Here is a 13,124-nt window from a genome sequence, read left to right as displayed (position 1 = left end):
TTTTTTTCGTGAATACTTCTTTAATATATCCACACGAAAAAATACAAGCACGGTCGGGCAGGGCGTATAAATAAAACGCACCACCCTCTCCAAACATAATGCAGGGACGCAGCCCAATATAAACTCTGCGTAAAACACGGGCAGAGGAAAAACACAGACCCTCAATACCAAACAAGAGCCCTGACAAAAACAATCCCGCACAAAACACAAACCTACCTAGCTAGCCTAAATACCCCCCCTACAATTTTTTTTTTTTTAAGTTTGCACAGATCTTTATTTAACTTGTTGTAAATATCAGTAACATGCAAAACAGTAACATGCAAAACATAAACATAACATAACAGCCAGAGGGAATAGAACTTCGATCATGGAATGTGCATACGGGATATTCCAACTTTTTATTTTTTATTAACAACAAATTAATACAGGAAGTACATGAGGGAACACAAGTATATATGGATAATATACAATGGACAATTGAGCTAGGGGGTACAATATCACATTACACAAGGACCTTAAGGGACATACATATAATTATAATTATAACAGCTCTGTAGTTAGTAGAGTATTTAATTGTCTTAAAATACAGTTCAATTTATTTTTGTAGGGTAAGAAAATGTGTTTTCTTTGTTTGTAAATTTACATTTGTGAATATGAAATTTGGCCAAAAGAATAATGAAATTAATCACATAAAAATGTTTCAGCTTATTCCTATCATAGGTAAAGAATCCAAGCAGTACATCTCTCCACAATAGTGTAAGACCTTCATAAATGTGTTCAATTATAAATCTACTGATGTCTTGCCAAAGTTTTCTTACATGAATACAATGCCAAAAAAGATGCAACACTGTTTCTGGATGGTCATTACAAAAGGAGCAATTTGAGTTGATGTTTTCCTTAAACTTCTTCATATAGTGGTTGGCAGGATAATATTTATGAATATTTTTAAAGGAAACTTCCTTAATTTTGTTAACAAGTAGGTATGTGTGTGGCAACATCCAAACTTTTTTCCAACAGATATTATCAATAAATCCATTCTAATAAGGCATTACAGAAGGTATAGATACAACATCCCGCTGAAACAAGGTTCGTATCGCTCTGTTGTTGAATGGACCAAAAGAGAAACAAATCTTTCCTACCGATGAGTTAACAGGGTCAATAGAAGGTAGGCTCTGAGGGTCAGGTCTTGACACGTTCCGGAATAATAAAGCAACACCTGAGGGAATGGCATCTAAAACAATTGCAAAATCTTTAGGTGTTATTCCATATATAATATCTGTGTGGAGAAAAATTATGTTTATAAATTAAGGACCATGGCAAGAAAACCTGCCGATGAAAAGCAGAACGTTTCACTGGAACTTTGTCAATATTATAATTGCAAAACAACATGAAGTTAAGGCCACCAAAAGTAGAGAAAACATGATGAGGAATAAAATTCCAGATAGAAGTGGGTCTTCTTAGGAATTGTTTTATCCAATTGATCTTAAAAGTATTATTTAAGGTAGTAATATTCCAACTCGGGAACTGCGCTGAAACAACCACACGTCACCAAGTCGGCCACTGGGCTTCCTCTCATCATCATATTTGGTAGTGAACGGAAACGCCAACCGGATGCTTCACATTAATACATCCGGTGAAATATCTGTCTCATTGTATATTTTGGCGACTGTTTGGTTTAAATGGGAAACACGAAATTCGTAAACAGAAGTTGAGCTCAACAATATTTATATTTTCTGACGCTTAAAACTGTATATTTGTCTTCACAATGGGTCCTGTCGAGGTAACAGTGTCTACCATCTATACTGTTTTCTTCTGAGCATATCAGGAATAGTCATGCAATCAACGGCAATCAAGTCGCCTGCTCAGATAACTACATTGCTAGCAATCGTGTTAATTTGCACTAGCTACATGAACGCTTACAGACATGTTATTTGTCATCTAGCTAGCTACATTAGTTAGGTAATGTTACTAACGTTGAACATTTAGCTAGCAATACTTGTATCATGCCCATTCAATATGTTTTAAAATGCTGCTATTGCTTTTATAAATCTGATATCTTAATTACATTAGCTATGTGTCATTGTGTTCTTCGTCCAGCACCTCCACATGTCCGTGTTCTCCCAGAGTTTCTCTCCCTGTGGTCGTTTCCTAGCCGCCGGCAACAACTACGGCGAGATAGCGGTGTTCAGGTGAGACCGAGCTAGGTCGAGGACATGCAGTTTACTGGCTGCTTGCACTTTGAGTAGTGAGAAATATTATGATATGAACAGAGATTATGTAATCAAACTGTCCCTGCAATACAAATGTATCATTTTAATGTTTGAATGGATAAAGCACATTTGAGGTGCCCAAGTCCAATGTATCTTATTTACTTAGTTCTTTATAGTAAAATGCTATTTATATAATTTTCCCCAGTCTCTCCTCAGCGCTTAGCCCAGATGCTACAGATCTGAGCCAGAAACCCATCCTCACATTTACTGGTTAGTCTTTCTTTCCTTTGATATGTTCAAACAGTCTCTACTTGCTACTTTATGGTAGAACACCAGTGTGAAATAGCTTTCAAGACATGCTGTATCTCACCCTTCATCCCTAGATTAAGTGGGACACCTGTCAGTCTACTCCTCTTCTATTTCTTAATTTTCTGTCTTTCTCCCCTTCACACGTTTATTCTCACTCAGCTCACGAGGGGCCCGTCTTCTCTCTCCTCTCCACGGACTCTCACCTCCTGAGTGCCGGCAATGGCGAGATCAGCGCCTGGAGCTGGGCGGAGCTTATCAAGCGGGTACGGCCATTACAAGATAAAGCAAGCCTACCAAAATGAATGGCTGTTTAGTGTGAACAGTATTTCTATACAGTCTATGACAGTATGTGATATCGACCAAGTCTCTGTGTCTCTCTCCCAGAATACCAAGGCTGCTTGGACAAAGAGGCCGAATTACAAGTAAGGCACCAATCAGCCCTAAATTTGTTTTTAGAAAACACAAGAAAGTGTGTGTGTGTGTGTAGACTGTGTACATTTGTGTTGGTTATTTTATCTCCAGATGTTTTGTCTTTGCTGTCTGATGTTTGTAGCCAAAAAGTGTTTGTTCATAAATGCCCCTCTTTGCAGATCCAGCCTGGAGATCCCAGAGATCAATGCCATGACTATCAATCCCACTGTGAGTACACAGACACTTGTCAGATTCATTAAGTACCTCACTGTACTGAGACAAGTGTTCTCTTTCTCACTCTCTCAGGAGAACAGTCTAGTGATTGGTGGAGGGGACAATAACATCCACATAATGGATCTGGAAAGTGGCGTCTTTAAGGTTTGAGAAATATTCATTGCTTCGATTCGGTCTCAAGATTCACCCATGTGATGTTGAACATTTTAAATAAATATTCTTCGTTGCTACATCTTTTAATATCTTCTCTCTTCATCCTTTCCTCTCTCGCTATCCCACACTTAACCTTTGTTCTCTCTCCCTTCCCCAGTCAGTTCTGCAGGGTCATACAGACTACATCCACTGTCTGAGTGTGAGAGAGAGGGAGGGGGAGATCCTCTCTGGGAGTGAGGACGGCGCTGTCAGGATATGGGGTGAGTGACGGATGCATCAACCTATCACTGCTTCAGGTTACGCTATCTGTCATTGACACATCTGCAATCAATGCATGGCTGTATTACATTATACTCTAGTGTTGTCATGTATCTCACTCTCTGAACTCCGCCTCCAGACTACAGGACTGGCCAATCCGTACACTGCATTGAGGTCTACAAATATGAGGTAAGATATTGGGATGGGTGGTTGCCTGCCCCTACCCTCCATATGTACAGAAGTTATAATGTAGCATCTTTCTTACATGCAAAAGTATATTTAAGTAATTTTTTGTTTAACCAAAAACATGTTTTATATGTAGGCAGGGCAAACCTGTTTTGGTGATTTCTGGTATATCATCAAAAATAAATCAATCACAGCCTATTTTTGTATTCATCAAGCGGTTGTTACCTGATTTAAGTACAATACCATTGGAAATTGATGTTAAGTTCAATTTATATATTGCTAAAACTAAGTTAAATGATGCTCTTGTTCCTTCCTGTTGCCAAGACATATTGATAAATAGCCCAATCTACATATTCACAACCATATGATTACTTTTGTTGCACATGTATGTGCTGTTGAAACTACCACAGCTCAAAAAACATGTAAACTGGATATATTTTTACATCACTGGTTAAAGGAAAACCTGCAGAACAGTTGGCTACATTTTGGAATGTTGCATTTTGGTACAAGGTTCACCAAAACAGAAAGACAAACTCAACACTGTTTTGTCAATCACTCCGGGGGCGAAAATCTGATATCAACTTTGGAGGGGACAATTACATGAAATTTTCTCAAGAGCAATTCCTGAGGGGGACACCAAAAGTAGTGCTGTAACACATAGCCTACATTGTAATATGGTAAATGTATATTGAGGAACCAAAGAAATAAGGTGTTTGCCGTACTCCTAACTACCGGTACCCAAAACTACACAACTAATCACAACAGCAATACCATTGCCTTTAACAAATGTTAGTTCAGTCACCAGTTTAAGTTGAGAGTGGGGGTATCCATGGCATTTTCCAATTATGTTCCTATTTTACAAGTCAAAAAAATTGAGAACCTTTCATAATGTTGCCAAACAAAGACTCAACAAACTTACCTGAGACTCCCTGTCTCTGCCAGTCTGTCCCTGCATATCTGTCCCCAACTCTGCTGTCTGTGTGCCATCTGTTGCCTGCTCTGCCTAATGACGATCATTGTGAAACATTTCCATTGGAATTTCATTTCTTTCTTATGAACATTTTATCAACTAGTCTTTGAGATATTAGGCTACTAGGGTTCTTACTATGCGTTTTGGTGTATTGAAAAATACTCTGATGTCCGTCTTTTATTTTTCTGCCATTTTTCTACCTGACTGGCTGGCTACACACACAGTGTGTAGGTTATTTACAGTAGGAGATGGGCTTCTATCATCTTCAATCATTCTATTTGGGCTTCGATCTAAAAGGGTAGCTAGCAAATGTGAAACGGATTAAAATGACAAGAGTTGACAGCTGTATGAGTTCACCATTTACACAACATATGCTGCAACCTTTTGTAATTTTAATAGTTTGTTTCATATTGGCTGGCTTCCAACAATAGCTGAATTTGCAAAGCTAGCGAGCACCAATTCAGTTTCAGTGGTGTTTGCTATAATCTTTGCTACCCGGGTTAAATAAAGGTGAAATAAAATAGATAAATAAAAGTTCCCTTGCGACAATTTAGCTTTTGCAACGAGACCATTAAATATATTTAAGACAATGGTAGAAGAGAGTGTAGTTCAGTTTGGATTTCAGTTTATCGCTAACCTTATCACAGGGACTTTGAAGCACTAACTTACATAATCTGCATGCTGATCTTGGAATAAATTGACGATAGCAAAGATTCCATCTTTGACGACGTCACATAAATGGAATAGGTACTAGCTAGCTTAATAGTTAATATTTGCGCGCTAGCTTTGCATATTCAGCTAGTGTGTGTGTGCGCGATTGACTGGATTAACCTCACGTCAGTTACGTGCATTGAGTGCCTTTCAGACAGTAGATACGACCTCTCTGTTACCTAGCAAGCTAAGGAACTGGCAGTGAATCAAACCATTGTGAGGCAAAGGGTGGGGGGGGGTCGCAATTTTTTGAAACTTAAAAACGCGCTATTAAGTGTCTATAATCAGCACAATTGCTTTCATTGCGTATTATTAATATTATTTAAATTACATAGTTATGTTTCAGTGATATATTGGGGGGGACAAATCATATTTTTCCCAGGATGGGGGGGTCGTGTGCCCCCCGGGATTTCCGCCCCTGCAATCACTCCTATCGATTATCACGTTGAAATCAATTGTTGCGCAAGAGGAGGGATATGAGGTCTCATGAGGTTGTTGGTAAAGCATGACACTTGCAACGCCAGGGTTGTGGGTTCAATTCCCACAGGGGACCAGTAAGAAAATGTATCCACTCACTACTGTAAGTCATTCTGGATAAGAGCGTCTGCTAAATGACTAAAATGTAATAGTAATGTTGTATGTCCTGTTAAAAGTAACAGCTCAAAAACTACACGCAGTCTGTGAATGATGTGTACATCACTGGTTAGAGGACAATTTGTAGAAGACAGCTAGCTACATTTTGAAGTTGTAATTTGCTTCAAGTGGGTCGCCAACGCAGTAAGTGTACCGCCACACTTTTTGTAAATTCCATCGATTCCGCTGAAAATCAATAGAACAGGGGGCAAACATTTGGCTGTCGCGCTGTTTAAACTAACACTATTCAAAGGCCACATGAAAACTTGGAATAACCTATACATTGTTGTTTAGATGAGAATGTGTAGAAGGCTTATATCTATATTTTGGACTGGCCTATAGTATGGGGGGGGGGGGGGGACTTTCTGTTAACTTCAACTAATCACAACCCTCCATAGGATATCAACAGTGACAACTGTTGGCTGCTATTTAAGTGATCGTTTGACTGTCAAGTTTGTGCATTTGTGAGTGGCTAGTGTCGTTTAAGAACGAACTACCAAATTATCCATGCCATTTCAGAAAGAAAATGATGGCTGCCTTCTAAGTCCTGCGAACCTCAGTGCGTATGACAAAATCAACAGTACAAAACCAAACATATTGATCTGTTTTAAGCAATTAATCTTTTGTCATCGTGTTGACTATAAACTTTTTTATACTAACATCACCAATCTGAGGTAAAACGATGTGTAATTCCCCCAATTCGATGTGGTCAAAACATTAGCTTGTTTAGTTGGGTAATATACATTTTAATTAGATATTGCAAAATAATTATCTTAATTTAGGATGATAGTAAATCAAGCAAACTAAATTATTTTTTTCAACGATCACAGATTTCTCACCAGTTTAATAATTTAGTGTTGACAAAACACTCCTTAACATTATTTAACCGGAAAGGCGGTCTACACTAGAACCTGCATAGGGCCTGTGCAGCAGGCTGAGTGTTTGACATCCCTGTCAAATCAAATTGTATTAGTCACATGCGCCGAATACAAAAGGCGTAGACCATACAGTGAAATGCTTACTTACGAGACCCAAACCAACAATACAGTTTAAAAGAAAATACAGGTAAGAAATAAAAGTAACAAGTAATTAAAGAGCAGCAGTAAAATAACAATAACGAGACCTATATACAGGGGGGGGGGGGGGGGTACCAGTACAGAGTCAATGTGCAGGGGTACCGGTTAGTTGAGGTAATATGTACAGTGGGGGGGGAAAGTATTTGATCCCCTGCTGATTTTGTACATTTGCCCACTGACAAAGGATCAGTCTATAATTTTAATGGTAGGTTTATTTGAACAGTGAGAGACAGAATAACAACAAAAATATCCAGAAAAACGCATGTCAAAAATGTTATAAAATGATTTTCATTTTAATGAGGGAAATAAGTATTTGACCCCCTCTCAATCAGAAAAATTTCTGGCTCCCAGGTGTCTTTTATACAGGTAACGAGGTGAGATTAGGAGCACACTCTTAAAGGGAGTGCTCCTAATCTCAGCTTGTTACCTGTATAAATGACACCTGTCCACCCACAGAAGCAATCAATCAATCAGATTCCAAACTCTCCACCATGGCCAAGACCAAAGAGCTCTCCAAGGATGTCAGGGACAAGATTGTAGACCTACACAAGGCTGGAATGGGCTACAAGACCATCGCCAAGCAGCTTGGTGAGAAGGTGACAACAGTTGGTGCGATTATTCGCAAATGGAAGAAACACAAAAGAACTGTCAATCTCCCTCGGCCTGGGGCTCCATGCAAGATCTCACCTTGTGGAGTTGCAATGATCATGAGAACGGTGAGGAATCAGCCCAGAACTACACGGGAGGATCTTGTCAATGATCTCAAGGCAGCTGGGACCATAGTCACCAAGAAAACAATTGGTAACACACTACGCCGTGAAGGACTGATATCCTGCAGCGCCCGCAAGGTCCCCCTGCTCAAGAAAGCACATATACATGCCCGTCTGAAGTTTGCCAATGAACATCTGAATGATTCAGAGGACAACTGGGTGAAAGTGTTGTGGTCAGATGAGACCAAAATGGAGCTCTTTGGCATCAACTCAACTCGCCGTGTTTGGAGGAGGAGGAATGACTGCCTATGACCCCAGGAACACCATCTCCACCGGGCAAACATGGAGGTGGAAACATTATGCTTTGGGGGTGATTTTCTGCTAAGGGGACAGGACAACTTCACCGCATCAAAGGGACGATGGACGGGGCCATGTACCGTCAAATCTTGGGTGAGAACCTCCTTCCCTCAGCCAGGGCATTGAAAATGGGTCGTGGATGGGGATTCCAGCATGACAATGACCCAAAACACACGGCCAAGGCAACAAAGGAGTGGCTCAAGAAGAAGCACATTAAGATCCTGGAGTGGCCTAGCCAGTCTCCAGACCTTAATCCCATAGAAAATCTGTGGAGGGAGCTGAAGGTTCAAGTTGCCAAACGTCAGCCTCGAAACCTTAGTGACTTGAAGATATGCAAAGAGGAGTAGGACAAAATCCCTCCTGAGATGTGTGCAAACCTGGTGGCCAACTACAAGAAACGTCTGACCTCTGTGATTGCCAACAAGGGTTTTGCCACCAAGTACTAAGTCATGTTTTGCAGAGGGTGTGAAATACTTATTTCCCTCATTAAAATGCAAATCATTTTATAACATTTTAGACATGCGTTTTTCTGGATTGTTTTGTTGTTATTCTGTCTCTCACTGTTCAAATAAACCTACCATTAAAATTATAGACTGATCATTTCTTTGTCAGTGGGCAAACGTACAAAATCAGCAGGGGATCAAATACTTTTTTCCCCCCACTGTACATGTAGGTAGAGTTATGAAAGTGACTATGCATAGATGATAACAACGAGAGTAGCAGCGGTGTAAAAAGGAGGGGGGGGGGGGGGGCAATGCAAATAGTCTGGTTAGCCATTTGATTAGATGTTCAAAAGTCTTATGGCTTGGTAGTAGAAGCTGTTTAGAATCCTCTTTGACATAGACTTGGCGCTTCGGTACCGCTTGCTGTGCAGTAGCAGAGAGAACAGTCTGACTAGGGTGGCTGGAGGCTTTGACAATTTTTAGGGCCTTTCTCTGACACCTGCTATAGAGGTCCTGGATGGCAGGAAGCTTGGCCCCGGTGATGTACTGGGCCGTTCGCACTACCCTCTGTAGTGCCTTGCGGTCAGAGGCCGAGCAATTGCCATACTAGGCAGTGATGCAACCAGTCAGGATGCTCTCAATGGTGCAGCTGTAGAACCTTGTGAGGATCTGAGGACCCATGCCAAATCTTTTCAGTCTCCTGAGGGGAATAGGCTTTGACGTGCCCTCTTCACAACTGTCTTAGTGTGTTTGGACTATGATAGTTTGTTGGATGTGGACACCAAGGAACTTGAAGCTCTCATCCTGCTCCATTGCATCCTTGTCAATGAGAATTGGGGCCTGCTCAGTCCTCTTTTTCCTGTAGTCCACAATCCTCTCGTTTGTCTTGATCACGTTGAGGGAGAGGTTGTTGTCCTGGCACCACACGGCCAGGTCTCTGACCTCCTCCCTATAGGCTCATCAGGCCTACCACTGTTGTGTCATCGGCAAACTTAATCATGGTGTTGGAGTCGTGCCTGGCCTTGCAGTCATGAGTGAACAGGGAGTGAAGGAGGGGACTGAGCACGCACCCCTGAGGGGCCCCTGTGTTGAGGATCAGCGTGGCGGATGTGTTGTTACCTACCCTTACCGCCTGGGGGCGGCCCGTCAGGAAGTCCAGGATCCATTTACAGAGGGAGGTGTCCCGGGGTCCTTAGCTTATTGATGAGCTTTGAGGGCACTATGGTGTTGAACGCTGAGCTGTAGTCAATGAATAGCATTCTCACATAGGTGTTCCTTTTGTCCAGGTCGGAAAGGGCAGTGTTGCGTGCAATAGCGATTGCATCATCTGTGGATCTGTTGGTGGTATGCAAATTGGAGTGGGTCTAGTGTTTCTGGGCTAATGGTGTTGATATGAGCCATGACCAGCCTTTCAAAGCACTTCATGGCTACAGATGTGAGTGCTACGGGTCGGTAGTTGTTTAGGCAGGTTACCTTAGTGTTCTTGGGCACAGGCACTATGGTGGTCTGCTTAAAGCATGTTGGTATTACAGACTCGGACAGGGAGAGGTTGAAAATGTCAGTGAAGACACTTGCCAATTGGTCAGCGCATGCTCACAGTACATGTCCTGGTAATCCATCTGTCCCTGCAGCCTTGTGAATGTTGACCTGTTTAAAAGTCTTACACACATCGGCTGCAGAGAGCGTGATCAGTCTTCCAGAACAGCTGGTGCTCTCATGCATGTTTCAATGTTATTTGCCTCGAAGCGAGCATAGAAGTAGTTTAGGTCGTCTGATAGGCTCGTGTCACTGGGCAGCTCTCGGCTATGCTTCCCTTTGTAGTCTAATGGTTTGCAAGCCTTGCCACAGCCGACAAGCGTCAGAGCCGGTGTAGTACGATTCGATCTTAGTCCTGTATTGACACTTTACTTGTTTGTCGGAGTGCATAGCGGGATTTTGGGTTAAAGCTTCCGGGTTAGAATCCCGCTCCTTGAAGGCGGCAGCTCTAGCCTTTAGCTCAGTGCGGATGTTGCCTGTAATCCATGGCTTCTGGTTGGTGTATGTACGTACGGTCACTGTGGGGACGACGTCATCGATGCACTTATTGTTGAAGCCAATGGCTGATGTGGTGTTCTCCTCAATACCATCGGAGGAATCCCGGAACATATTCCAGTCTGTGCTAGTAAAACAGTCCTGTAGCTTAGCATCTGCTTCATCGGACCACTTTCTTATTGATCTAGTCACTGGTGCTTCCTGCTTTAATTTTTGCTTGTAAGCAGGAATTAGGAGGATAGAATTATGGTCAGATTTGCCAAATGGAGGGCGAGGGAGAGCTTTGTATCCATCTCTGTATGGAATAAACGTGGTTCAGAGTTTTCTTTCCTCTGGTTGCACATTTAACATGCTGATAGAAATTTGCTAAAACTGATTAAATTCCTGCATTAAATTCCCTGGCTATTAGGAGCGCCGCCTCTGGGTGAGCGTTTTCCTGTTTGCTTATGGTGGAATACAGCTCATTCAATGCTGTCTTAGTGCCAGCCTCTGACTGTGGTGGTATGTAAACAACTATGAAAACTCTCTAGGTAGGTAGTGTGGTCTACTGTTTATCATGAGATACTCTACCTCAGGTGAGCAATAGCTCGAGACTTCTTAGATATCGTGCACTAGCTGTTATTTATAAAAATACAAAGTCCGCCGCCCCTTTCTGCAGATTGCGTAACAAAATACACATCATACTACAAACAAAATCATAATGCTTCTACTCTTTCTCTCTTCTCTCACTCCCTCATTCTAGGAATGCGCCCGCCCCCAATATGGCAAGTGGATCAGCTGCCTGACGACCGACTCTGATTGGATGGTGAGGAAAGGGCAGCCCTGGCAATTTAGTTTTTTCCCATAAGTCAACCGTCCCTTCCCCCATAGGATGAGCTCTCTCTTTCTAGAAATTGTCCTGTCTTGTTCTGTACCTCAGTCTGAAATGCGGCACTTATGTTGTTATCAGTGTGGTTGTCGTGGCGATACATTAGAACAGTCGCGAAGGTCGACTCCACCTGTGGAATGTCTCGTGCTGTTATCTTTTAGTCCTTCAGGATGAAAACTCGAGATGCCTGAAATGTTTTTTGCAATGCAGAGACAGTAACATTACTCAGCATTTCCTCCTACAATTTGATCACCTTTTAATGTAATTAAATAATTCTCCCTAACCCCTGTCCCTTATTTTTCCTCACCAGCTCTGTGGAGGAGGCCCATCCCTTTCCCTATGGCACCTCCGCTCCATGTCACCCACCTCCATCTTCCCTCTCTCCGGATGCCAGCGACAAGCCAACTTTTACCAGGACATGGTGAGACGTGTGGGTCAGACTGTGTGTGGGAAGGGAGAAAGAAAGTTTGTTTGTCTTTCTCTAACTGCAGACAGTCCGTGTGTGTGTGATCTCTCCCCCGCCTGTAGATCTTGTCGGTGGGTGAGGGCCAGTGTGTGTCCCACTGTCTCCTCGGGGGAGAGGTAAAGGCTCAGATCCCCTGCACCCCCCACTCCCTCAACACGCTGGCACTGAACCTCAACAGCACTGAACACAGGGTGAGAGTCATTAGACATACCATCTGAACACTCCACATTACTCATCCGACCCCTCAGGTTAAATTTCCTTCTTCGCTTGTCCCGCTTGTTTTCTTCCTGTTCTTGTTCGTAAGTCCTGTGTGGCTCAGTTGGTAGAGCATGTCGCTTACAACGCCATGGCTGTAGGTTCGATTCCCATGGGGTACCAGTACGAGAAAAAAAAAAGTAAAGTAATTATGCACTCACTACTGAGTCGCTGTGGATAAGAGCATTACTAATGATTAAATGTAATATATTTTGTCCACATCAAAGCTTCAGTACATCTTTTTATTTTTTGTTAAACCTTTATTTAATTATTCAAGTCAGTTAGGAACAAATTCTTATTTACAATGACGCCCTACCCCGGACGACGCTGGGCCAATTGTGCGCCGCCCTATGGAACTCCTAATCACGGCCGGATGTGATACAGCCTGGATGATATTATTGATATTCAGTTTTGATATGGTCTCAGTGTTGATATGGTTGAGTTTTGTTGAGCAGGAACTGTGGTGGTTTTTGGTGTATGAAGGAAGTGGTTGTGATGTCTTTGCTTTTCCAGGTGCTGACAGTAGGTGGAAGCAGTCACCAGATGGACGTATTCACCAACCTGTCCTACAGAACCTTCTCGCTGTCTTTCTGAGGACACACACATAACCCGATTTGAGCTCATAATGTGCTATTTCTTGATTAATTGTACTACACTATTGTGTATATAACTCATGCCTCTCTTGTCCAAAGGACTCCCATTCCAGGATTCATCCTGATGTGTTTTTATGATAATAAAATATTTTGCTCACTTTTCCATATCTGTGCATCAGTCTTGATGATAAATTAACCCCGGCCTTATGCTCTGAAGGAATACATTGTCTGAAAAATCTGTATATCTTGT

The 13,124-nt window shown here is 42.1% G+C and overlaps 1 protein-coding gene across 2 annotated transcripts; it reads left to right on the top strand.

Moving 5' to 3' along the window:
- Positions 1-1,658: 1,658 nt before the first annotated feature.
- thoc6 (THO complex 6 homolog (Drosophila)) lies at positions 1,659-13,041 on the top strand. Of its 2 annotated transcripts, none has more exon segments than NM_001141442.1 (13): positions 1,659-1,780; positions 2,098-2,189; positions 2,416-2,480; positions 2,679-2,782; positions 2,904-2,941; positions 3,110-3,158; positions 3,237-3,308; positions 3,475-3,577; positions 3,715-3,764; positions 11,435-11,497; positions 11,871-11,981; positions 12,089-12,217; positions 12,795-13,000. In NM_001141442.1, coding segments are annotated over 13 exon segments (972 nt in total). In that variant the 5' UTR covers positions 1,659-1,765; the 3' UTR covers positions 12,876-13,000.
- Positions 13,042-13,124: the final 83 nt, after the last annotated feature.

This window comes from Salmo salar, chromosome 23 (genome assembly GCF_965601325.2).
Source record: "Salmo salar chromosome 23, fSalSal1, whole genome shotgun sequence".
NCBI classification, from domain to species: domain Eukaryota; kingdom Metazoa; phylum Chordata; class Actinopteri; order Salmoniformes; family Salmonidae; genus Salmo; species Salmo salar.
Note: the sequence above shows the minus strand (reverse complement) of the source record. Positions and strands in the feature narration are given on the sequence as shown.

Bases quoted from the DNA above. Each gene is read 5' to 3' on its own strand.
- thoc6 (XM_014168525.3), top strand. From the start codon at position 2,107: ATGTCCGTGTTCTCCCAGAGTTTCTCTCCCTGTGGTCGTTTCCTAGCC. The intron at 3,765-11,434 runs GTAAGATATTGG...CCCTCATTCTAG, and splicing joins TTGAGGTCTACAAATATGAG to GAATGCGCCCGCCCCCAATA. The intron at 12,218-12,794 runs GTGAGAGTCATT...TTGCTTTTCCAG, and splicing joins TCAACAGCACTGAACACAGG to GTGCTGACAGTAGGTGGAAG.